Source organism: Dipodomys merriami, unplaced genomic scaffold (assembly GCF_024711535.1).
Source record: "Dipodomys merriami isolate MVZ:Mamm:240054 unplaced genomic scaffold, mDipMer1.0.p SCAF_7, whole genome shotgun sequence".
NCBI classification, from domain to species: domain Eukaryota; kingdom Metazoa; phylum Chordata; class Mammalia; order Rodentia; family Heteromyidae; genus Dipodomys; species Dipodomys merriami.
The window spans coordinates 1,508,215-1,535,475 of record NW_027206290.1 but is presented as its reverse complement, the minus strand read 5'-3'; the positions used below and the strand labels follow the sequence as shown (position 1 = coordinate 1,535,475).

At 35.9% G+C, this 27,261-nt stretch overlaps 1 protein-coding gene across 14 annotated transcripts in view; it reads right to left on the bottom strand.

The window, feature by feature from the left end:
- Nucleotides 1-371: 371 nt before the first annotated feature.
- Nucleotides 372-27,261, bottom strand: part of Lrrc7 (leucine rich repeat containing 7) — a 486,949-nt gene continuing 460,059 nt past the window's right edge. For 12 of the 14 annotated variants that reach the window (XM_070006786.1, XM_070006787.1, XM_070006793.1 and 9 more), the window contains 2 exons: nucleotides 15,148-15,222; nucleotides 372-3,096 (listed from right to left, as the gene is read on the bottom strand). In XM_070006786.1, the coding sequence (XP_069862887.1) occupies nucleotides 2,989-3,096; nucleotides 15,148-15,222 (183 nt within the window). In that variant the 3' untranslated portion in view covers nucleotides 372-2,988. The remainder of the gene's footprint in view (nucleotides 3,097-15,147; nucleotides 15,223-27,261) is intronic. The other 2 variants (XM_070006800.1, XM_070006794.1) reach the window with 2 other exon arrangements.

Genomic DNA, 27,261 nt, shown 5'->3' with positions numbered 1-27,261 from the left:
AGTGTTGAAAATAGAAGAATACTTTTACTACAAGATATTATAAGCCTGATAAACAGTTTTTGTTTACATTGTCCATTCTTGGCTATTCATCTTGTAAAATCTGTAATTTTGCTAATAATTTTCAGCTTTTGCTCCTTCTGCCTATAATCTTTTTCAATCTCTTTGATTATATAATACGGATGCAACATAACTGAATTGTATAAGCTTTCTCAGCAGGAAGATGGCAGTAAAAATCAAGAGGTAGAGTCTATTTGAGCCATCATGAATTCCACTCCTTTCGGGTGCACCCTTTGTCTTCCTTTTCCCTCCCTCCCTCCCTCCCTCCCTCCCTCCCTTCCTCCCTCCCTCCCTCCTTCCTTCCTTTCCTCCTTCCTTCCTTTTTTCCTTCCTTCCTTTTACCCAGCTCCCTCCTTTTCTTGTTCCCTCCTTCCTTCACTTCCTCCTTCCCTCCCTCCCTTCCTGTCTCATTTTCTTTTCCTTTCTCTCTTTTAAGAGGCATGCCCTTAACATCTTTTGTAGTTGTTAACATGAACCAGATTCTACTTTAAGGCAGCAAACCCATTATTCTAAAAGAAATGGATACTAAAAAATCAATGACTTACTAGTTTTAGTCACCTATATAATCAATTTGATTTGTTTCCTCTCAAGCTATCAGTAATTTTAGTGAGTAAGCTTAAAAATGAGAAAAGACCTCTGTCTGTTATAACTTGCCTGTTCTCAACATGCAGCACAGTAAGTATATTTGGGAATGAGGTGCTTTGGCATGAAAGATTTCCTTTCCAGTTGGTCAGGGATCCCTTTTCTCTTTTCCTAACTTCTGAACTGCAGAACTGGAAGTATTAAAGCATTGGCCAACACAATGTTGTCAGATCAGGAATGGTAGTGTACATTAGGATTATGGTCCTCTCAACTGACTATCTCAAAATCATCTCCCGATGCTTTGGAATTGATAGGGAAACCTGATGTAAGAAAAAAGACTGGGAAGTCCTACATATGGCTTTCTATCTCTCCCACAAAAGACTAACAAAACTGATGTGATGACCTGGAGTTTGGTTATGTTCTGACTTTGCCTTTCCTTGAAGTTATTTTGTGAGGCCAGTGAAGGCCTCTGACTTGATTAATGATGATCATCCTATAAAATCTGGATATCATGATATGTCATATGTTTTTGACCAAAAAAAAATTAGGCTTTGAAAGACATTTCACATTAGATACTCTCAATGTATTTAAAATACACTTAAAAGTCACTTCTGGGAAATCTACTAAATATGTCAATTATTTAATCATTAATTGTCAAAGCCTATAAAATAGTGTTATCATGTCACCATGACATAAAGCAACACCAAAATTAGTGCATTATCTATAAAATGAAGTATCATTTGCCTTCAAGTGACAAATTCTATGTCAAAAAAATACCACTGTACTTCTAATAAGTGACACTCATTTTAATAGATCCTACAAAAATACAATATTTTCATTGTCCCCATAAAACATTAACTTACAAATATTATTCTCAGAGCTCCAGTACAACAAGATGTGACTTGGTTGTAAAATCTTAGTGGAATATTTGAAATACTAGTATCTAAAGTAAATTCATTGTATAAAAACAGCTATGTAGAAATAAGAGAGAGAATGCATACTACTAATTCTGGGAAATTATTCTGGAAATTCAAAGCAATTTTAATCAAATTAATGAGTAATATAAAGAGAAATATTTTAAAGGATTTTAAAATGATTTTTTAAAATTCAGAGAGTTAAATAGGTCTAATGTAAAAGGAAATAATTCTATATTACCTATGTTTATTTTAGTGAGACAGAATTCAAAGTTTTATATGTGTTGTAAAGTTTTTGGAAAAAAGTATTTAATTAATTTCTGTCCATAAAACAGTCATTGAGATTAGTAATACAGGCAGACCACAGCTCTGAGAAATTATATTTGAAGTTTCATAAATACCAAAGTTTTTAAATCACCCACCATAACTTTCTAACAGTTCTTTCTTAATAATAAACTTTATCAGTTCCCTTAAACTGATTTAAAAATAGCAAATTAAATAAAGCAGCACACAAATAAATCCTACATTTACAAGTAAAGAAATCACAGGGGCTACAATTTATAGTCAACATAAACTTGGAAGAAGGAAATCAATCATTTCCTGCCACCCATCATTCACTGCGTAAGTTTGTGGTAAGAAGACTTATCTACAATGACCTTTAGTTTGTTTCTTAACTCTGAATGTATTGTAATTAGCTAAAGCCATTGAACGCATTAGTTTGTCCTATTTTTATTCAGGTCCCAGAGATAAATGGTTAACTTATGAAATATTTCACTCTGCATCATGAGAATTTAGCACATGAGTATGGAACCAAATATAAACACTTTATACCATATGTACAGTTGCTTTCATAAGGCAATATCATGTAATTTTTATTGAAAAAGATTCAATATAGTAAAGTCTTATTTTAAGATAGATCTCTTTCTCAATCCGAGATGTTTAGTTTATGAAAATATTGTTTTTTTCTCTTATATTCTTTTTTTATATATGCCAACATATACCTTGTGCTAGAAATATTTTATGGGAATTACAATTCTTTATAGTCATATTTTCTATATAAAGGCATATACAACTTTGAGGCAGTGTTTCTGATGGAGAGCAGAATTTGTAAAGAGCTTGTGTGTGCTTCCGTGCTCTGAAATTATATGAAATCCACTTTGAGAAGAAACTTATTGGGTTTAAAAACAAAAACAGAACCAAAACCGCACCAATGCACAGCCAGAGGCTGACAATTAAAACTAATACATAACCACATGAACATTGTATTTATAGAGTTAACATCTGCAAGGGTGATCAGTGCTAACATAGAGTATTATACATTTGGCAATAATGTTTGCCATTGGTCCAGCAATTGGCAAAAATTTGCTTCTATGTATAAATTTATTTTTGAACATTAGCTCTGGCTAGACGTATCTTCACTATTTATAAAAAATATTTAGACAGTAAGCTCACGTTGAATAACTAGGTCTACTGTGTTCTGGAAACTCTTCAGTAGTAAAACAGCTTTTTCATGTTCCATATGTACAAAACTGTGTCCATTTGCCTGTAAACACACAAGCCAAACAGGTTAGTCAATGCAAGCGGCCATTACTTTATCACTGTTTCCATCATAAAGTTAAGGGAGCATTGAGCCACAGGTTCCAAGTTTTGGAAACTCACAATGAAATTGCAGGCATGGAGGTAATTAATTTTAATCCTGATTTGTTAATTCAACAAGTACTTATCAAAAGCCCAGTGTTGCTTCTATTGTAGCTATGAAGATACACTGGCAAATCTGACACATGTAGTTTTGACATAGAAGTTAGGTTTTACTGTTATTTTGTGTGTGTGTATGTGTGTGTGTGTGTGTGTGTGTGTTTCTGGGATCAAACCCAGGACCTTGTATCAATTAGCTACATCTCCAACCTCCAACCCTACTGTTGGGATTTGTTTTTTAAAGAAACCTTCATTGAGATGGCTTGCATTTGTATTATGTAATTGCTGATATAAACCTATCAGCATATTGAATATTGTAATTATGTCAAGCAGGACTGGAAAATTTAAATACTGTTATATCTTCTTATACATTTTTATATTAAATACGTTTTTATTTCCCCCATTGGTAAATAAATATAAGGGATTTATCCCTGGAGAGAAAGCACACTGACAGCAATAACATGGCATGCCTGTTGTCTGCAGTCTAGAATCATCAGTGTAACAAATAAAAATTTACATTAAACATAATTAGCCTAAGGTTATCATTTCAGGATCCATGGCTATTATTTGATATTTTTAATCAAGAAACATACATTTTTTTCTGTAATGGTCATGTGTCTTTAGTTTTCTTTAAATTGCAAGTTGTCTTATTAGAATTGTTTTTATATAATTAGAGGTGGGTCCATAGGCCTTCAATGTCATGAAAGCAAAATTGAAACTTAGCAGGAACTATAAATCTTGACAACTCAATGATTATCGAAGGCTTGGCTGTTAAGTGGTTGACTTTTTCAGTTTTCAGTGGACTGATAAACTTATTTTGGACATGTTATTTTATTTTCACTTTTGTGTTGCAAGAAAATATGATTAATACTTCAAATAATCACTTAAAACTAAAATGTTGAGCTTGTCAACTCTCAAATAACATTACATCTTTAGCAATACTATGCAACCTTTCTAATTTAAACAGAAGTCGTCTGATATTTTATCTCTAGGTCATTAAAATTGATTGGATAATGTGATAAGGAATATTTTTTAAATACTGCATTTTAAAAGCACCGAACATCTACTATTAAAAAATTCCAAGAAACCAAATAGAAACCCTTGGAAGTAATACACTCAGAGGTATAAATTCTCTTAGAATTAAGGAAAATTTATGTATTCCTTAATAACATTTAATTGATAAAAATGCTGATTCCAGTTAGCACTGGCTATCACTGGCAGGATACAGTAGTTGAGAAGAATTTGGGTATGTTATCTCATTTTTTTTTTTTGCTTGAGTTACAATAAAAAAACAAGGCAATAGGATTACATTGATATTACTTCTGTCTGAAAGGTAACAGGAAATCAAGAACATAGCATATGCCACATTCTTTATTTCTCCTCTTATTTGTGACATCAGGGAAATAGCAAGTGTACATTAAATATATCCTTATTCTATTGTAGTTTTGAAGGATATACTAACTACCTTGATGTCTTCAGTGTGCCCCAAAGATATATGTTTATTGTGAAATTAAATTTCACTTTAAAAAAGTAGTTCTCAAATGTCAAAACATAAGAAAGCCTTAATAAGTACTCAGATTCTTTTGGCTTCAGTCCCAAATCTAGAAAGTTCTTGAACCCAGAACCCATTGAAAAACTGCAGGGAAAGGTTCAAAGGTTAAATATCTGAGTTTTAAGTATTTAATCACTTGGTGAGAATGATTAAAATCCCGTGAGTGCAGAATTTAGTTTTCAGCATAAAAAGTGATCATAAAACAAAATCAGAGAGGCTTTATTTATGGAAGGGGTTTAGTTTAGATAACTCTTTCTTTGGAAGAAATAGATAAGAGTTCAAGATGGGAAACATGTAAACCCAACATTTCTAGAGAGATTTAGAGGTAAGTATAGGCACAGATAGAGACAGAGGTGGAAGTGGAATATTTCCCAGTGGTAGCATCTACCACTATTTTTCTGCAGCACTAAGAAGAATCAAGCAAACGAATTAATGCTGAGCTTAAATCTGTATCTGTTTCTAAAGAGCAGGTTTGAAGATGTTGAGTACTATAGCTTACATTCTGGCTCATGTCCAGTGAACCCTTTTTGGAAGTAAGCTTTGAATATAGCTAGTGCTTAGCTTTTTGGGGTTAGATCATTGAACATACACCATTAGAGCAAACACCTCAGAAGGAAAAAAGCAGATTAGTGAATTTGATCCTTAGTCAAATGAATATTAGGACTCTAATTCTAATCACCAGAAATTTTTTGGATATCAAATGAAGCATTGGTGAACCACAAGAGGCCTGTTTCAAAAGACCACAACCAGGAACTGGGGAATGGCTTCAAAATATTGGAATCTAGGATTTTGAGTTATTTTAGAAAGTTTATTAAAGCCTGGAAAAGTTAATACATATTAGCTGATGTTAGCTAATGCTACTAATACTCTTTCCTTCCTTCCTTTCCTCCTTCCTTCCTTCCTTCCTTCCTTCTTTCTCTCTCTCTTCCCCCCTCTTTCTTTCTTTCTTTTTCTTTCAGCTTCATCTTCATCTCAGGGTATGGGCATTGTCTGTGAGGTTTTATTTGCTCAAGGCTAGTGCTCTACACTTGTACACTTGACCCACAGCTCTACTTCCAGCTTTTTGGTGGTTATTTGGAGATTAAGACTCTCATAGACTTTTCTGGCCCAGCTAGCTTTGAACTACTATCCTTATATCTTAGCCTCCTGGGTAGCTAGGATTACAAGTATGAGCCACTGGCTTACAATTATCTTCTTGGACTTAAAAAATATGATTTCCATTAAGTCACATGAATAGAAGGAGAAAAGTCTGTGGAAGGAATTTTTAGTTACTTTATTGCTTTGGAAGCCATAATTTTTGGAAATGAAATTGTGAAGATCAAAGAGATCACCTGAAATATCTGAGGTAACACAGTGAGGGGCTGTGTAGGAACTTACACGTTGCAGCTGTCAGCTCTATCTTGGCATAGTTTGTTTCTATGGATGTTTGTTGCAAGGTTGTAACACTGATTTTAGATCCATCAAAGGAATTCAGTTTTTGATAGTAATTGATCAATTCATTGATGTAAAGCACTGTGTTATGCTTGATGTCATGAGAGGGCAAAGGTAGAGTGTAGAGGAAAAAGGAATGAATGAAAACAGAGATGGAAAGTCCTGGCCAACAGAACCCTCTCTTCCATACTTTCAGACAGAAGAGTGAAAAAAATTTACACTGCGCCTGTTACCATGTATATGGCTATCTGGCTTACAACTTTGATAATTCAGACAAGAAATCAAAGAATTATGCTACTATTTGTAGGACTTTCCCAATTAAAAGAAAGATCATAAAAATCCCAGCATCTCAATGAATGGTTTTGTGGTTGTTGTTATTGTTGTTGTTGTTTTTAGGTGGGTGTGAATACAAGAGGCTGAACAAATAAAAACTCATCCTCTACAGTACCAATTGCAAATGAAAATTCAATGATAATTTGAAATAGAAGGGTATATGGCTTATTTACACATGGAACATTTTGAATAATGCACACTATAAATACAAAAAATTACATAAAGATGATGATAAATGAATGAAAATGTAAAATGTTAACAAATTCAGTTACATATATGTCTTATGTAAACACACTATCAGATTCAAATAAAATGTGTGCAATTTGGAGGAAACTGTAAGTGAATAAAAATCAAGAAACAAATGGGTGGCTTATTAAGTTCTAATGGAGTTAATATGAAAACAATCAAAAAAGACATTCTGAAAATATTATGCTTCAAGAACATGTAATTAATTGGTTTCCAGCATTGGCTGATTTGAAAGTAAGAAGAAACAGTTTATTGCAAGCTTTATGATATTTTCAGAAGACATTCCTATTCATTTTAATTCCGTTTGACTTTTTTTTTAATTTAATTTAATTTTATTTGTGAACATACTGTACAGAGGGGTTACAATTACATGGGCAGGATAATGTGTACATTTCTTACCAAGCATTGCACCATCCTCCTTTGGTTTACCCTTCACATCCCTTCCCAGCCTCCCCCCTCCCCCCCAATCCCAATCCTTCTCCTTCCCCCACTCCCCCCCTTGACTTTTTTTCATGGCAAAATGCTTTTATTTTTCTTTTCTCATGATTTTGACATGAAAATACTGAGGGTTAATGAAAATAATACTCAATTCCAACTATAAGGGGAGCTTTATGATTGTAGCCCATCAGTTTACTGTAAAACATACTGTTTTCTGCATTTCTTGCTCTTGTTCTTTCCTGGATTTATCTTTGACTTCCTTCTGGTAAATGTTTTGTTAAATACATAAATTATGAATATTTATATTGCAGAAAATTTCCAGATGAGGGCTATATTTCTCAGCTGCATTCATAGCTAAAACTCTGAAATTAAAAACTAGTCTTTGAGATGGTTAGGCTTATCCAAAAGTAAGGAATGGAAGTACAGGTGTGGCTCAAGTCGTAGAATTCTAGCCTCAAGAGGAAAAAGCTGAGAAAGAGCACGTGAAGCCCTCAGTTCAAGCTGAAGTAGCAGCACAAATATGTCTTGTATATTTCTAATATATCTTGCATATTAGATATTCAACAACCAACCCATTATTGTCTTGTACTTCCTGCAATTGTATGGATAAAGGAAAACTAAAAAATGTAGCAATTAAGTTAGGAACATAAAGGCAAATCTTCATGGGATCCAATTCTGGCAGCCAGTTATTATGAGAAACATAGGTAATTATAATTGTGCATCACATCAGCTATCTAAAATTAATTCCCATTTTAGAACTTTCATCTGGTAGAGTACTCTAAACATTGAACTATATTTAGAACTGAGTATACTATGTGATCAATACTGAATTGACTCTTAGCAGTCATAAAATTCAACATATCCTACAAAACTAAAAAATGGAGGGGATACATAGGGTTGGGAGGGATGAAGGAAAATGAGGGAAGGGGTAACATTGATCAAAATGCATTTATTCATAAACTGCTTTGTTGAATGGCAACTCCTTTGTACAACTAAAGATAGTAAACACATAATTAAAAAATTAAAGCCAGGCGCTGGTGGTTCACGCCTGTAATCCTAGCTACTCAGGAGGCTGAGATCTGAGGATCACGGTTCAAAGCCAGCCCGGGCAGGAACATCCGTAAGACTTTTATCTCCAATAAAACACTAGAAAACTGGAAGTGGCGCTGTGGCTCAAGAGGTAGAGCGCTCGCCTTGAACTAAAGAGCCTCAGGGTCAGCGTCCAAGCCCAGAGTTCAAGCCCCACAACCGACCAAAAAAATAAAAAAATAAAAACAAAACAACAACAAAAAAAACCCTTCTCTCAAAAATCTGACCCATGGACCTTCATTTCTTAAGTAGTTCAAGTGCCAATTCCTTGTAAATACAAGAAAAATTGAAGTCTTAAAATTTTTTTACAGCAGTACTAAAATAACCCTCATAGAATAAAATATAAATAAAATTTGTTTTTCTCTTATATATATATATGAGAGACCTTTAATAACCTGCTGTGATTTTAGCATGATGCCATTTTCTTATGAAATGTCTCAAATGAACATCTTCAGAAAGGTAATTTTCAACTTTGATTTAAAGGTAGTTTCCCAAGAAGCTATTTTCGGTTCCTTTTACTACTGACATAGGAAAAAATAACTTGAAAATACAGTCTTTTCAGGAGACTCTCTCAGGCTGGTTTCTGTTTTGATGGAGACTTTGTTCGGCCCAGAGAGCAGCTCAGTAGTACTGCACTTGGCCAGCACTCATGAGGCCCTAGGTTTGATCCACAAAACAGAAAAATAAATGAAGAACAAAACCAAAAGACAGATGGGGTTTACTGTATTAAATGTCTTATATTCAACTCTATTTCATTCTATTTCTCCCCCTTGCTTCTTTTTCCTTCCTTTCTTCCCTCCCTTCCTCCCTCTCCCTTTCTATCTCACCTTTTCTTTCTCTCTCTTTCCCTTTCTCTTTCTCTTTCTCTTTTTCCCTCCCTACCTCCTTCACTCCCTCCCCTCCTCTTTCTTTGTCAGTCCTGAGGCTTGAACTCAGGGCCTGAGCTTTTTTTTTTTTCTCAAGGCTAGTACTCTATGACTTGAACCACAATTCCACTTGTGGCTTTGTTGTTGTTGTTGTTGTTAACTGGAGATATGCATCTCATGGACTTTTCCTACCAGGGCTGTCTTTGAACTGTGACCTTCATACTTCAGCCTCCTGAGTAGCTAGGATTATAGACTTGAGCCAGCATCACCTGACTTCAACTTTTTTCTTACTTTACTTTCTGCTCAGTAATTCTGGGCATGCCTACTTCCTGTATTAGGCTGTATAAAGGCAGGAACTTAATTACAGACTCTGATACCCTTTTTTCCACCTTTCTGGGCATAAGAACTCTTTATATCTTGGGCATTTTGGTACTTATTTTCCCAAAGAAACAAGTAAATAAACAGTACAATTTGCTCCAGAGATTTCATATTCTCTAATGGACAGAGCTCAAATAATTATCTCTCAATCATAGATTTTTGCAATGTGGTGTTTCTTTAAAAAAACAATCTAAATTGTAACTGTTACTTTCACATTAGCCACCCTAATGAATTTTCAAGCCTAAAGAACTTGATTTGTCCCAAGGCTTTCTTTCATGAAACATAAATGAGTTTCCCTCTCAATATTCTCTCTTTTGTTCTCGACATTCTCTCTTTCTGGCCTAAGCCTCTTTATCTGGCTCCTTGCTATACAATCTCATTTCCTGCTGGTTCAGTTGAGAAGAGAAGAGGATGGTGTCATGGATTTTTAGTATGTGTATGTGTGTTTGTGTGTTTGTGTGTGTGTGTGTGTGTGTGTGTGTATGAATGTGCACCCTTTCTGTGGTCCAAGGTGTCACTTCATTTATGTTGCTACAACTCTAGTTAAATCACAAAATCAAGAATGTTATGTTTTGAGTGAATCTAAATACATTCATCTTTTCAATCTATGAGCTTCGTTGAAGGCTCATAACTTCTTCCTTATTTATTAGGGTTGTCTTGTTTTAGGTATGAAGTGTCTCTCCAAAAAGGCTCACCTGTTGGTGGCTTGTTGGTTTGGTGATGAGGTTTAGGAAAGTGATTGGCTTTCCAGGGCTCGGATGTAATCAATAATCTACTGATGGATTCATAGTAGGATGGAGCTATTAGGAAGTGAAAGCAGGATCTGGGGCCTGGTTAGAGGAAGTGGGAAGTGGGGTCACTGGTGCTATTCTTTGGAAGGGCATTTGCTTGTTCCTGGTCCATTCTCTCTCTCTCCCTCCCTCCCCCCTCTCATCTCTCCTCTATCTTCTCCTTTCCTCTCTCCTCTCCTTGCTTCTCTCCTTTCTCTCTTTTCTTCTCCTTCCTTCTTGTCTGCCATGATATGAACTATTCTCTTCTGCCATATTCTCCCTGCCAGATGCTCTGTCCCATGACACTCAGACTCAAATGCAATGGAGCTGTTGATGGAATGAAACTTCTGAAACTGAGTGGCAACATGAACCCTTCTTCCCTATAGTTTTATTTTTTTGGTCAGATATTTTGTACTGGTGCTGAAACGTCTAACTTAATCTAGTTTCTCATGACATTTTTGTAAGACTAATCATGTAAGATGGAGTTATCAGTAGTTATGAGGAAGAAAAGTGATAAAATAGACCTCATGGGCATCAAATTCTATGAATGCCAAGATACAGTGCTAGGATGCAGAAAAACAACCACCACAAATCAACTAATAAAAATGAATGTTGGGGCTGGGAAGTTGGCTCAGTGGTAGAGCGCTTGCCTTGCATGCCTGAGGCTCTGGGTTCGATTCCTCAGCACCACATAAGCAAAAAATAAAAGTGGTGCTGTGGCTCAAGCTAAGGGACAGTGCCTAGACCTCGAGTTCAGGCCCCACAACCAACAACAAAAAAAATCAACCAGTAAGTCTGTCAAAGGATATGTGGAATATTAGTAAAGCTATAGTCATGGTACTTTTTTATTTTTAGTGGGTTTTTTAAACGTTCATTTTTTTTATTTTGGGGGGGGGGTCTGGTTGTGGGGCCTAAACTCTGGGCCTGGATGCTATCCCTCAGCTCTTCAGCTCAAGGTAAGTGCTCTACCACTTGAGCCACAGCGCCACTTCTGGCTTTTTCTTTTTGCTTATGCGGTGTTGAGGAATCAATCCCAGGGCCTCATGCATGCACGGCAAGCGCTCTACCACTGAGCCACCTTCCCAGTCTTATGTGGTTGTTTGAACTACTTTTTTGAATTTTAAGACTAGGAGAAGAGGATAACGATCTGGTGTTTTTGAATCATTATCATGTTGAACTATTTTTTTAGTCTCTTATTTTTTTCGGTGCTAAGCTCTAAGCCAGGATTTTGAATGGGTCAAGGAAACTCTCTACCACTAAACTCTACCCCCAAGCCAATTTTAATATCTATGAAATACAGGCAGAGGCTGGGTGTGGTGACTTATAATCCCAGCTATTTGGGAGGCAGAGATGTTTGTTTTGAGGCCAACTTGGGCAAACAATTAATAACCAATTTTATTATTTTTATTTTTATTTTTTTTGGGTCCAGTCGTGGGGCCTGAACTCTGGGCCTGGGTGCTGTCCCTCAGCTCTTCAGCTCACTTGAGCCACAGCGCCACTTCTGGCTTTTTTTTTCTTTTTGCTTATGTGGTGCTGAGGAGTCGAACCCAGGGCCTCAGGCATGCAAGGCAAGAGCTTTACCACTGAGCCACCTTCCCAGCCCCTTAATAACCAATTTTAATCAAGAAGCTAGTCATAATGGTGTGTCCATCTGTAATCTCTTCTACATAGCAGGCATAAGTAGGAGAATTGTGATCCAGGTGAGCTAGGGCAAAAATGTGAGATCCACTCCTTCTGAAAAACAGCTAAAGTAAAAAATAGCTAGAGGCTTAAGTCAAGTGGAGGAATACTTGCCTAGCATGCTTGATGCCCTTTAGGCTCTGCGTTCAAACTACAATACAACTAAAAAAGGTAGAAAAGAAGGAAAGAAAGATGCAAGGGAGAAAGAAGGAAGGAAAGAATAGAGCAAGAGAACAGGAAAGCATGTGGATCATGAATTCCAAATTCTTACAATAATGGACAGGTAAGGGGACTATAAACTTATCTTCCATTGCATGCCAATATGGGATAATTTGTTTTGGTAGCTGGAAGAAAATAAATGCTATTATACCATTCTCTATAAATTATTTAATCTATCTTCTCTAGTTAAAAGTAGGTTTGAAGAGCCAGGCACCAGTGGCTCACATCTGTAATCCTAGCTACTCAGGAGGCTGAGATCTGAGGATAGCAGTTCAAAGCCAGCCAGGGCAGGAAAGTCCATGAAACTCTTATCTCTAATTAACAGCCAGAAAACTGGAAGTGGAGCTATGGCTTAAGTGATAGAGCATGTGCCTTGAGCTGAAGAGCATAGGGGCAGCGCCAAGGCCCAGAGTTCAAGCCCCGCCACTGACAAAAAAAAAAAAAAAAAAAAAAAAAAAAGAAAGAAAAGTAGGCTCGAATTTAGGGTAGGAGGAGGTAAACTAGAGGGGGATGGGGTGGGATGTCCTAACAGAACACAATATTCTTACAAGTGAGTACCATTGTTAACTATTCAGTATAATACACTCTTTATCCTAATCTATTCATCTTTTTAACAGAGTAGTTATAATTAATGGATTTTCTATATTCAGATAACTTTGAGTTGTAAAGCATGTAGTAATTTTTTTAAAACTGGAAAGAACATTAGAAAGAAGAAACTCTGATGTTAAAATAACCAAATTAATATTTTAATCATGGTTTCCTATTGGCAAATCCACATGGTTCAATCTACTAGCATTTATTTTGTTTCCAGTTCCTGTTCTTCCCACTTTTCCTTCCTCTCAATGTTACATAATTTAACTTTACAGATGGTGAGGCTGGGAAGGGTCAGTTTTCCTATCAGAGTGCTCATCTCACATGCTACACTGTCTTAAAGCATAAAACCACCATAAGTCACTGGATATGGTCATTAATTACAGGGTGCCTGTGTTGAATAGGAAATGACAGAAAAATAATCTGAGTGTGTTTTAATTAGTACCATCCCAGATACGTACATCTTTATGTAATTCAAATACATGCAAATAATATATCAGAATAAGAAAGCAGTAAGTCAAAAAGAGTTACAGAAAAAAAACAGAGGCACTACTAACAAACTGGGTTGAAGGTATTTAGGAAAGGTATCTCTTATTATCTATGTCTTTTTTGGGTATTGGGCTAAATTGAAACCAGTATCTGACTAAGCACGGTAGCTAATGGCTGTAATCCTATTTATTTAAGAGAGGATGAGAAAGACCACAGTTTGAGGTCAGTTCAGCAAAAAAGGCATTTGTGAGACTCCATCTCAACCAATAAGAAGCTGAGTGAGTATGATGTTGTCCATTTATCAACCCAGTTATGCAGGAAGCCTAAACAAGAATTGTTGTCCAGGTTGGCCTGGACCTAAATCTGCGAACTTTTTAAAAAATTAACAAAAGCAAAATGAGGGTAAGAAGCATAGCTCATGTGGTAGAGCACCGCCTAGTAAGTGCAAGGCCCCAAGTTCAAAACCCAGTGCCACAAATAATAACAGCCAAAGAATAACTTTAATCAATTAGGGTAGTTAGTAAGTTTGTAAGTGTATTTCTTTCTTCCTTTTATTTGACTTTTCTAGCTTCATTGTCATTAAGCTTTGTAAGTAAATTGTCTCAAGTAAGAACACTTAATACTCACACTGTATGGGTAATCCAGTGTTATTAAGCCATTTTTCAGCATTCTTTAAATAGCCAGTAGCATTACAGAGTTGAAGTGTAGCTTCCTCGCTTAGCTTGATATTGACAATTAATCTTACTTCTTTCAGAGAGTATTGCTAACTGAATTTAAGAATTCATTATTATGAATTAAATAGAATACAATAATTTATTTGATTTATGTATTTCTTACTGAAAATGGATTTTGATTTGCAATTAAGATTTATAGCAAAAAAACCCCCAACAACAAAAAGTCATAGGCTCAGTTGCTTTGTATGGAGAAGCGAGACTTCTAGGTTTTTGTTTATTATTATTATTATTTTTTGGTCATGGGCCTAGGCGCTGTCCCTCAGCTCTTCAGCTTAAGGCAAGCACTCTACCTCTTGAGCCACAGCACCACTTCTGGTTTTTCTAGTGGTTTATTGGAGATAAGAGTCTCACAGACTTTCCTGCCTGGGCTGGCTTTGAACCATGATCCTCAGATCTCAGCCTCCTGAGCAGCTAGGACTATTTTTTAAAATTCATTGAGTTTTTCTTTCAGCTTCTTGAATTAGGAATCCACTCCTCTGTGCACCTTGCTGTTGTTATACAAACTTAGGTATGACAAATAATAAACCTTTGTAGACTTTCACAGAAAAGAGCATCATCAGACAATACATTCTAAGAAGTCATCTCGGCTACAGTAAATTTTGTGTTCATCTGGATAAGGGAATGAGAGTGATGCAAACACGTATTTCACATTATTTAAACGGAAATAAGCTCACTCTCAAAACGTGAAGATAAGCCTGTGTTTCTTCCTCTTTTAAAGTCACAAAGATATCCAACATGGGCTCTTAATTACACTTGCTTTTGTTTAATAGTTATTCATAGGTTTGTGTGCACTTGTGTGTATGTATATTGCATGTATGTATGTGTACATTCTTCTTACATAACCAAGTAATTCCATTCAAGCCAACAAAAATACATAGATGCTCTCATGTGCCAGGTTCTTATTGGGTGCTAAGGACAAGGTATTCTGTCAGACTGAATTGTTTTGACTTGTCTCTCAACGCCAAAACAATAGAGGCAAACAAGCAATGTAACAAGGACATATTTTCACTCATTTATTTCAAGACACTTAATGATGTGTTTGTTTCATGTTGACTTTTGCATGCATTGCTTTGTTCATCTTACCTGAAGAATCTTATCACCAGGCTGCAGTAGGTTGGATGCTGGCCCATCAGGCTGAACCCTAGTAACAAAGATACCCTATAGGTCAGAAGTAACAGAGGTTAGGATTCTATTACCAACAACTAGGCCCACTTAATATATTCAAAGTGAATACATTAATTTCAGCTTGCACATATGAGCTTATAGATTATTATAGTACTTTAATTAAAACATTGCTTCCTAAGTCAAGTTTAAGAAAAGCAGTAAATTGCCTTGCAATAGAAAATTTCATCTTGTTTTCCAAAATTGATCTCATAGCACATTCATAAACAATTCTCTCTTAAATCATTTGAAATAGGATGCTGAATCATCTTTTGTGTAAGTTCTGATTTTATCTTATTATTTCAATTAAAATGTTTCATATTATAATTAAATGCATAGTCCAAATGAAATGTTGCAGGAGATAGATGCAATGTTCATTTTAAAACTTTACTTGAAGTTGACTTTTCTAGTGGCCTTTCTAAAGCCTTTTCCTTCCTTCCTTCCTTCCTTCCTTCCTTCCTTCCTTCCTTCCTTCCTTCCTTCCTTTTCTTTTTTTTCTTTTTTCTTTTCTTTGGGGGTCCGGTCATGGGGCCTGAACTCTGGGCCTGGGCGCTGTCCCTCAGCTCTTCAGCTCAAGGCTAGCACTCTACCACTTGAGCCACAGCGCCACTTCTGGCTTTTTTCTTTTTTGCTTATATGGTGCTGAGGAATCGAACCCAGGGCCTCATGCATGCAAGGCAAGCGCTCTACCACTGAGCCACCTTTCCACCTCTTTCTTTCTTTCTTTCCTTCCTTCCTTCCTTCCTTCCTTCCTTCCTTCCTTCCTTCCTTCCCTTTCTTCCTTCTTTCTCTCTCTCTCTCTTTCTTTCTTTCTTTCTTTCTTTCTTTCTTTCTTTCTTTCTTTCTTTCTTTCTTTCTTTCTTTCTTTCTTTCTTTCTTTCTTTCTCCTTCCCTTCCTTCCCTTCCTTCCTTCCTTCCTTCCTTCCTTCCTTCCTTCCTTCCTTCCTTCCTTCCTTCCTTTCTTTCTTTTTCTTTCTTTGTCTTGAGGTCTGAACTCTGGGCCTGGGTGCTGTCTCTGAGCTCTTCAGCTCTACCACTTGAGCCACAGTGCCACTTCCAGCTTTTTTCTGCTTATGTAAAGGCAAGCACTTTACTACTGAGCCACCTTCCCAGCCCAAGCTTTATTATTTCTTTTCAATCAATAAATATCATTCATTACAAAACTGTTACTTATATAGCTTTCTTTCTTCTCTTATACCTTACTGGGAAGTATACTGCTACAGCAGTGAAACTAGCAATCAGAAGTGGTGCATTCAATGATGGTTTGTGGCATCTTTCTATCTCCATTTTTGTGTCTTATTGCTATTATAAAGGTGTTGTTCATAGGGTTACAGTTACATAAACCAGGTAATGCATACATTTCTTTTCAGACAATGTTACCCCTTTCCTTTGCTCTCTCCCAGTTTTTCCCTCACATCCACAAGTATAATTCTATCCATCTTTTAACTATTGTGGGCTGAACTCTGGGCCTCGCACTTGACTCAGCCTTTTATGCTCATAGCTGATGCTCTATCCCTTGAGCCATGCTTCCACTTAGATCTTTTTGCTAGTTTGTTAGAGTCTACTGGGGATGGCTTCCAATCTTGATTCTCGGGTCCTATCCACTTGAGTAGCTAGGATTAAAATGTCAGCCACTGGCACCAAGGAATTTCATTGTATTTATGTATATGAACACTACTAAATGGAGGAGAAGGCCTGAGTCTCAGCCCATGATGGATACTTATGAGAAATATGAAAACATTACACTGCTTTTGTAAAGCTTATTATAATGTGCTTCTCTTTAAGCAACTCAATGAGACTTCAAAGGATACTTTTGCACTGGTGACAGAATTTGGTGAGAAATCATCAGATTCTTTGTATTATAAAGATTAGAATAATGATGGTGTCTTACTTTTTGTGATAAGCAATGTCCTATTTTTTTTCAGGCCACAGTAAGCCATCTTATATATATATATATATTTTTTTTTTTTTTTTTTTTTGGGTCCCGTCGTGGGACCTGAACTCTGGGCCTGGGCACTGTCCCTCAGCTCTTCAGCTCAAAGCTAGCGCTCTACCACTTGAGCCACAGCACCACTTCCGGCTTTTTTCTTTTTGCTTATGTGGTGCTGAGGAATCGAACCCAAGGCCTCATGCATGTAAGGCAAGCGCTCTACCACTGAGCCAACTTCCCAGCCCAGTAAGCCATCTTGTATGTACCAAAAAACCTATTCACTAAAGTTACAAGAAAATCAACCTGCCCAAGTAAGAGGAAATCTTAGCTATTATTTATTCCAATGGCATACTATGTATTAGTTTTCTATTGTTGCTGTAACCAAGTAATTGTTTAGGACTTCAGAAACTTACTATCCTACAGTGCTGGAATTCCTGTGTACCAGCACAGGCATCATCGGGGCAAAAATAGATGTTGGCAGGGTGGCATTCTTTGAATGGATTTTCTTGGGAGAGCATCCATTTCTCTTGGTTCCCTAGCTTTTAGAAATGTCCACACTCCTTGGTTTGTAGTCTTCTCCTCCTCCTCCTCCTCTCCCCCCCTCCTTCCTTCAAAGCCAGCAATGGTGCCTCTCTCCAACCACTTTTCTTTTGTCATGTCTTCTCTATTTCTAAGTAACCTATGTGGTTACTTTGGGCCCATCTGGCCTGTACAGAATTATCTTCTAATTTCAAAGTGTGTCACCTCATCATCTCTGCCACGTTCACTTTGGAATGTCATATATTCATTCCTTCTTGGAATTAAGGATGTGTCCATATATTGGGAGCCTCTTTGTTTTTTTCACTGTCTATTGTACTATAGATATGCCAGTAATAGGCAGGTTAACTTTTGTATGACTGTCTCCATTAGACGAATGAATACTAAAATGGCATATAATAATTATCTTAAGTAAATGAACACATATAGAATTCTTAAAGCAGTCACAGTAAATTACATTTAGTAATGGTCAATAAGTACTATTCTAACAGAGTTGGAGAGTTCGGCTCTCATTCAATGTCTTTGATCACAAACTTTCACTGAGAATTTCAGTGTCCAATGGTATCAGATTTATTGGCAAGAGATTATTTGTCTTTTCCTTTCAGTGGCCTACATTGAAAGATAACATTAACATCTCCTATTTTGGATGGAAGTAGAAAGAGGGCTGAAAAGTCCTTCCTGCCTCATTTGTGGTTTTCTTGTAATGTGTCTGTAGAGAAAGAGTCCACATTGGCTTGAGTACTCATCTTGAAGTAATTCTAATTGTTCTTAATAACGTTTAGAACGACTTCTTTAGGCTCTTCCACATAAGACTGGGTTCTTCATAGTAAGAGACTCTAGAATCGTCTCTGGTTCATAGTTGATGGCATCACTGAATGTGTTTTGCTCTGCCTCTTACCTCACAAACAGCTTCCTTAGTGGTTTATGTTTAATGAGCTTCCCCAGCATCATCTCTAGAAGCATCTCAGAGCAACATCATTGTGGGTATTATTAAGTCTTCAAAAGACTATAAATCATTGCTTTCCTCAGACACCAATATCTGGATGTGATTAAGATCAACATAGAATCTATGGAGTGTGAGCATCAGGAGAGAACACACCCATAACTGGTTTGTATTCAAGTATCCATAAAAAGTTTTGCTTTTCACAAGTAGTTTTGAGTTGAGGTGATTTCTCACAGTGTTAAGATCTGCCCTTGTCTTACGGGCTACCTACACCTCTACACCTCTGAACAGACACCAAGGACTGAAAGTCTATGAGGCTAGCACTTACCATTCTAAGTTTAGCAGAGAAAGGAACTTTATATGGTTTTTTAATGATGAAGGTGAACGACTGTGACAGTGCCAGCTATTGTAAATGTAGACACCAAAATAGAACTTGTCTTATGGGACCTGTGACTTGAATTTATGAAATATGCTTTTCTGTAAAATTCCAAAGTCTTAGCACTAACTGATGCTAAGAAATTGGTTTCTAGGAAGGCTATAACTCAAGTAAAAATAATAGACTCCTACAATTCAGAACATATAAAATTCTTCAGAACACAGATTATATGCTTCCAAATAATTATGAAAATTGTAAAGTGCTTCTAGAGAAAAAAATTAATTCGTAAAAATAGCAGACAGTCATGTATTCAAAAAATTTTTAAGGGGCCAACCACCAGTGACTCATGCTTGTAATCCTAGCTACTCAGGATGCTGAGAACTGAAGATGGCAGTTTGAATCTAGCCCAGAGCCTCCTTGTGCTCAAAGGCTAGTGCTCTACCTCCAATGAACTGCTCAAAAACTGGAAGTGGTGCTAGGGCTCAAGTGGTAGAGCACTAGCCTTGAGCACAAGGAGGCTCAGGGACAGTGCCACAGACCCTGGATTCAGGGCCAACAACTGACAAAAAAAAAAAAAAAAAAAAAAGGGAAGGCCTAAAAACTTTTAAAGGGCTATTGTTGTTTTCAGAAATGTTGTAAATATTAACATTATTTATAAAGTAGATGGCATTAATACTTAGCTATATTATAGCTAATTACTGTGGCAACATTAAATATGTAAAATAAATGATTCTTACTTATTTTCTGCAATTGTTAGGAAACTTTAGGCACATTGAGGCTATTACTATTGTTTTTCTCCCTTAATAAAGCATATGGCTTATTGCTGTTTGACAAATTTTAAGCTTTCAAAAGTTTTCTACCTTTTTTATATACATCAAGAGATTTAGAAGCTAAATGAAAGAGCAATTAGAAGGTAAGTAAGAGAGGAAGTTAGCGAAGGAAGGAGAAGGGGAAGGAAACGAAAGAGAAAGAGATTGTCAGGTGAATATAATGCTTCCATGTAGGGCTGAATTTTTAGCCTACAGATTAATGAAGTATAAATCCATAAATGATAAATGTAATTGCTTTAGTGACCTGAGGAATTTGAGACTGAGATACTGATTAAAACTTCTACAACTGGTCAAATCCTTAAAAGTATAACAAAAATATTATTTACTGATGTTTAAAGAATTTCAAACTCAATCTCACTATCATAAAGAAAATGTTAAAATGTTATAAAATTTGTTAAAATTATTAATAATGAACTGGAACAAGAAGAATATTAGCAGAAGCTCATAGAAATGACTATCAGTTCACAAAAATCATGGAGGCAATATAATAGAATAGTATATTCTATGGAATACCTATTGTTTGGCCTTTGGAGTTGCAACATTCTTTTAAATCATTCTAAAAGTTTCTTTTATAAAAGCCAAACAATAACCGGGCACTGGTGGCTCACGCCTGTCATCCTAGCTACTCAGGAGGCTGAGATCTGAGGATTGTAGTTCAAAGCCAGCCCGGCAGGAAAGTCCTTGAGACTCTTATCTCCAATAAACCATTAGAGAAACCTGATGTGGTGCTGTGGCTCAAGTGGTAGAGCTCTCACTTTGAGCTAAAAAGCTGAGGGACAGTACCCAGGCCCAGAGTTTAAGCCCCATGACAAAAAAGTAAAAAAGCCAAACAAAATAAAACAATCTTCAAAATACAGGTCTTCTGACTAGTAAAAATCATGACCCCCTCAAAGCAATATATTCTCTTTGGTTCTTTTTTTTTTTTTTTTTTTTTTTGGGTCCGGTCGTGGGGCCTGAACTCTGGGCTTGGGCGTTGTCTCTCAGCTCTTCAGCTCAAGGCTAGTGCTCTACCACTTGAGCCACAGCGCCACTTCTGGCTTTTTTCTTTTTGCTTATGTGGTGTTGAGGAATCAAACCCAGGGCCTCAGGCATGCAAGGCAAGTGCTCTACCACTGAGCCACCTTCCCAGCCCCTCTCTTTGGTTCTTATATTGCTTTTAGAAAGAGACAAACTACCAAATAGAATATTTAAAAAATAGTTATGATGTTGTATATTATAGTCTATTTTCATTTGGAGAATTGGAATATCAGGACTAGAATTATACCTGGTTTGGGTTATTTTATAGTGATGTTAAGCATTTATTAATTGCCCCAGATTTCCCACTAGTATCTGACAATTAAACATCTCTGGATTGATTATGTGTAAGGATTGAAAGTATGTTTGCCTTTTCTTTATTTCTTGATGAAACTCTAGCTTAAAAGTATTTTTTTGTTTTGTTTTGTTGGTCATGGGGCTTGAACTCTGGGCCTGGGTGCTGTCCCTCAGCTCTTCAACTCAAGGTGAGTGCTCCACCATGTGAGTCACAGCTCTACTTCTGGTTTTCTGGTGGTTAATTGAAGTCTCATGGACTTGCCTGCCCAGGCTGGCTTTGAACCGTGATCCTCAGATCTCAGCCTCCTGAGTAGCTAGGAAAAGTAATTTTATTTTTAATAAATTTCCATGTCTTGTTTTAAAAAGCAAATCATCATTTCCTTCATTTACTGTCTTTGAAGATTTCTGGCCATTCAGGGGAAAAGGAAAGATACTTTCCACCTAATTTTATCTTATAATAAGTCTTTGAGCCTGTATATAGTATGAAACTCAACTCACAGCTGACTGATCTTTTCAGAGCCCCTAACTGACTTTTTTGTTTAGCTTCAAAAGTAGCATACAAGAGTAGAAACAATGAAAAAACAGAAGCAGGTAACTACATTCTCTTTCCTAGCTGGTTCTAAAATAGTTGTGGCAATCAGGTTTCTGATTATTATCCCTGCAGGGTCCTCAAAGATCCTCCCTCACTATATACTCCATTTCAAAATCATAAATAGAAAAATGATAAATTCATTCAATGGGTTTGGGTTTTTTGGGGGGGAATGCAGAAGTTAGAAAGTGTTTTGTTACAAGAGCTATTTAAACAATGATCCCAGAATATTTAATATGGCAAATATTGTTGTATAGTTAGATCATGCTAGAAGAAATGCTAGTAGAGAAATCAGGAAGTCAAAACATCCAGGGACAAGGGTTACATGACACTATAGTTGCAAATTCCTGATATAGTGATTGATAAAGTGGATCATCTTGGGTCATGGTTCAGCAGCAAGTGAAGGGGGAAAAATGAAAAAGTAGTCTTCATTTTTCTTTTATATGATTTAAAAATTTCTAGTATACAGCTTGTGTGTGTGTGTGTGTGTGTGTGTGTGTGTGTGTGTGTGTGTGTGTGTGTGTGTGTGTGTTGGTCCTGGAGGTTGATTCTACCTGGGTGCTGTCCCTGAACACTTTTGCTCAAGGATAGTGCTCTACCACTTGAGTCACAGCTCCACTTCTGGCTTTTTTTGTTGTTGTTGTTAGTTAATTGGACATACGAGTCTTACAAATTTTCTTGCCTGGTCTGTCTTTGAATGATGATTCAAAGATATCAGTCTCCTGATTAGCTAGGATTTCAGGCTGGAGCCATCAGTGTCCAGCAGTACTCAGTTTTATAATAGACATTTTCATATATAGCATGCAGACATCTTAAGCTGTATAGATTAAAGTAGAAAGAACATTGTATCTGAGACTGAGGATATATTGCAAGGAGGACAATTATGTGAGCACAGTAATAGTCTTGTGACCTCACCGTGCTGATGAACTAAGGGGAAGCAGCTCATACTCAGCAGAACCAGCAGAAGGTTCCTACAATGTTTCCTTCCTCACATCCTTTCGTTACTCTCCAGTTATGGCCCAGAGATGGACACCTTCAAGGAACTGAAGTCATCCCTGGTTTTGGTGCAATTCATATTTAATCACACTCATCATAGGTCTTTCTTGCAGTCAAGGAATAATATGATTATCACACTTGAGTCTTTCACTAAATTAATTATTGTAAGACAAGATAGAAATATGTGCTGCCAAACAGGGAATAGAAGGAGCATAGAACACATATTTTTGTTTTTGTTAACTCTCTCACTAAACAGAGGCTTCAGTATGCTGACATAAAGAAGCAAATGAATAAAAATAATATATGACTTTTCTTTAACCCCTTTGAGTCTGACATTAAGAAGTTGTTTATTTCTTCTTCATGATTGTTCTCAAGGGTTAAATGCAAATCCTCTGGTATGAGGAGGTTATTTGTGCAGGGTGATGGGGTTTAATCAATAAGTTTTTGACTATACTTTGGAAAATGTTATTTGTTTCTAAGACAATGTATAATTGCACTAATTACATTGTTAAGACAATGGTAAACTACACCTAAGCATATATGTATATATATAATCTGATACCTTATAACCTATATAGTAATCCTAAACAATTATGACTATTTAATGTAATTTAATTTATCTTTAAAATTTTTATATATTATATATACATATATATGACTATAAAATTTAAAAATATATATTTAGAATAATACATTGCATGCCAATCTTTTGGTCTAATTTCCATTGTTCTAGATCCTCACGTTGCCTAGTGGTTAGTCTTCCTAGAAATCTATTCTCGTGTGTTAGTTAGTGGTTTTCCTGAAACTGGTTTCAAAGGATCTCAGGGAGAGACTAGGTCTGAATTCTCAGGATGAGAATAATCTATTTGAGATCTCATAATTTCTTCACACATCTAAGGAGAAAGAATGGCTGGGTAAAAGTGATATGTTTATTTTATACTTACAGATCCCACTGAAGTTCACAAATGTATCTCTTTTAACCTGTTTTTTTTTTTTCTTCCAGAGAACAACTTTGGAAGTATAATGGGGAAAAGTAGGTGACATGCTATTTTATATTTGTATCTTAAAATGTTACTTGGATAAAAAATGTGAAACAATACTGCTGTTAGCAAAGATTTGACACCTCTTGTTATTTATTTATTTTTAGTTCTAGTAACTTGGTTTCATATTTTCATAAATTTCTAATCTTTTAAGCAAGAAATCAGAAATCTTATGCGTTCTTGAAATAATGTTCCACTTAAACATTCAGTAACTTTGCAAATGAAATGTTTAATATTCACATTCTTTCCCAAGATTCAATTGACTATGGATAATTGTCTTTGGTGGGCCTGTCAATTCTTTTAAGTAATCACGAAGACATTATTTACGAACTAACTTTAAAATGCTTAGATATTTTGACTGAAGTTTGACATTTTCCCAATGAGTAAAAGTGAAGTTGAAAAACAAGTCTTTAAATCATTTCCTGTTCTATGGAAGTGGTGCTGTGGCTCAAGTGGTAGAGCACTCGTCTTGAGCTGAAGAGCTGAGGGGACAGTGCCCAGGCCCAGAGTTCAAGATCCATGACCTCCACCACCAACAACAAATCATTTCCTGCTCTAATTTTTTCCCTTGCTTATGTTGTTCCTTGATAAATAGATAAAATGTTGCAGTAGCTAGGATATAAATAATATATAACTCTAGCAATTATATATAGCTAGCCATCCAGCTATATTAGTTTTCTCAATTGTAATCACTTTCTAAATATATTGTTGAAATTAAAGGTCACATTTAAATTTTAAAAGGTGCTTTTTTAGTTTTTTTTTTTACATATATGCCTTGTGATAATTTCCTAGGGAACTTTTTTTTTTGAGATAGCATCTTGAAAACTTTTCTAAACCCAAAATGCCTGCCAATATGCTTGTTTTGAATAGTTGTTCATTTGGTTTCCTAGGCCCAAATTCATGTCTTGCTCAAATTGTAATGTGTTGATACAGACATGTTTTAATTGGTTAGAACAATTAAGCCTTTTTAAAAAAAGCTTTAATAATTGGTCATACCAGGAGGAGTCCTATTAATAGCAAGTTGTAAAGGTTACGTTTTGACACGGTTTCTCAATAGGCTTAGGATTTAATTTCAGGATTTTTCCAAACTACTGAAACAAGAAAGACTGTTTTCAAACAATCAAGTGACATCTGAAACCTCAAATTATAATGTGACTAAGATGTAGCTGAAGTAGTATGTTATAAAATAAACTGTGCTTAAAATTATTTTTAAAAATCCAAATTTATATATGAAATAAGAGCTATTTTAATTCCTCCTAAATTTAATCCAGAGTGTAGTTTACCAGCAATATGTCTATTTTTTTCTTCTGAATGTTATTTTCACATAATTCATAGATATCCCAAATTAACTTGCATTGCATAGTCACTTTCAGTGGAACTAAGGATGGGACAAATACACAAATTACATCATGTTTAAAATTAATTTAGAAAATTTAAAAGTAATCTAGATGCAAGATGCTGATTACAGGCATGGGCTTGGAATCTGAGCACTTCAGGAGAATGAGTAGCACAGTTCAAAGCCAGCCTAGGAAGAAAACTCTTCAAGACTCCATTTCCAATAAATGAGCAAAATGCAGGACTGTAAGCATGGGTCGAGTGGTAGAGCACCTACCTTGAGAAAGAAAGCTTAACCTGAGTTGAAGCCCCAGTATGGGCAAAAAAAAATCATAAATTATATTGGCTCAGTTGTTATGCAAAGAGGAGAAAATGCTTAGGGTATCTTAATACTGGTGTGAGAAGTTCTATGTGATTACTATTCCACTTTTTTAGAAAAATACTTCCATGAAAAAGATCTGACAGGAAATAGACACATTATGTATCTTTTACATAGGTTTAAAGTACATCTTCTGCATACCTTTATTTATGGGCCACTTAATGTTTCAAGTTTAAGCAAAACTGGAAAATTATTTTAGTGCAGTTTTGAACTGGCCCTTGGCACAAATACCAACAAGTATTGGCCTTGCTGGGTTAAAGTGTCAAATACATGTTTTATATCTGCCTATCTAACTCTCCTCTCTTAATATTAATCATGTAAGACATTTTATTTGGTGTAATATCTGTGTTAACACAAAGGAAAATATCTTTTGTTTTCTAGGGGTAGAAAGTAGGATTAAAAGAGTTTAACTCTCATTGAATGTTGGGCATGTGGAAACAGTAATAGTGATATAAATAAGCTACAATATTCCTGAAATTTGAGGACACTGCTTTAGGGTATATTGGTGATTTTATTTTACATTTCGTATGCTTTCAGTATTCTTCATACAGCTTAGAACTTCATTGGGAATCATTGGGAAATTAAATAATGTGAATTTATTTCTCCTTTTATTTCTGTGGTTACATTCAGACTGCTCTCTGGTTTCTTTTGAATGTAGGAGTTTATGACAAACCACGAAGAACAAGTGAGTCTTTGGCTGGATCCTTTGTCTCACTATGTGTATTTTCTATTGTCAAATCCTTTACAGGTTGGCTGGATCTATAATACAGATTCCATTGTGATCCCATGACTGGGTGATTATTTATGGACTGTTCAGTTCAGTATCTTTATGGCATATTAGGGGAAGGAGCTGCAATTCTTTAAAAATAACTTTAAAATCCAGGCACTGAGTCTTCCTTTCTTCAAATGGAGCAAGGAAGGATATCAGTCCCTGAATGATGAGTTTTGAATGCATCATTAAAAGCTCTTTCAGTCGCACAGTCTTGGATTGTGTTACCAAATTCTGCAACAACATGTTATCAGTCATTTATTAATCTAGTTTCCTCTTTCCAACTACATTCTATGGAAATTATCCTGGTAAATGCCTTGAATTTTACAGCCATGAGTGACTATTTTATGGGTTTTTTAATACAAAGAAAATGTTGCAGCTTGCTCCACTGGCAGACTTGCATCTGCAATACCTTACAGTACATGTTATGTAATTACTTAGCAACTCACTCTGTGCAGTAGGCACCTAATTATCTAGGTTTAATAGAGAATACATGCTGACTCCCAAGGACTTGTTGAAGCAAATATGTGGACTATGACTAATTAGAGGGCTTTGCAATACTTTCAATATTAGAATATCATATTAGTCTCAACTCTACAGGGTATAAATTTATCATGTAACTCTTCTGTTAAGTGGCATTTGTGGATAGAGGCATGCATTATCGAGTTTATTAAGAGAAAAGGATTTAGAGTCAGATCAATTTGCTTTCAAATCTTGTCTGCCACAGATAAGCTAAATGACCTTGGGCAAGTTAATTAACCCTGCTGGGACTTAGTAGAGTGGGGAATATAATAGTATGATCAACTAACAGAAGTTGTTAAGAAGATTACATAAGGTCATAGGAATAAAGAGCCTAATACAGTGCCTAGCACGTTGTAAATAATAAAAGACTACTGTTTTGCATTGCATTATGAACAGGTTGGGCCAAAATCTTTCATATCGCACAGAATCTTGCAAGTCATATTTTTTGCAATGGAACAAGCCACCTAATGGCTCTATCC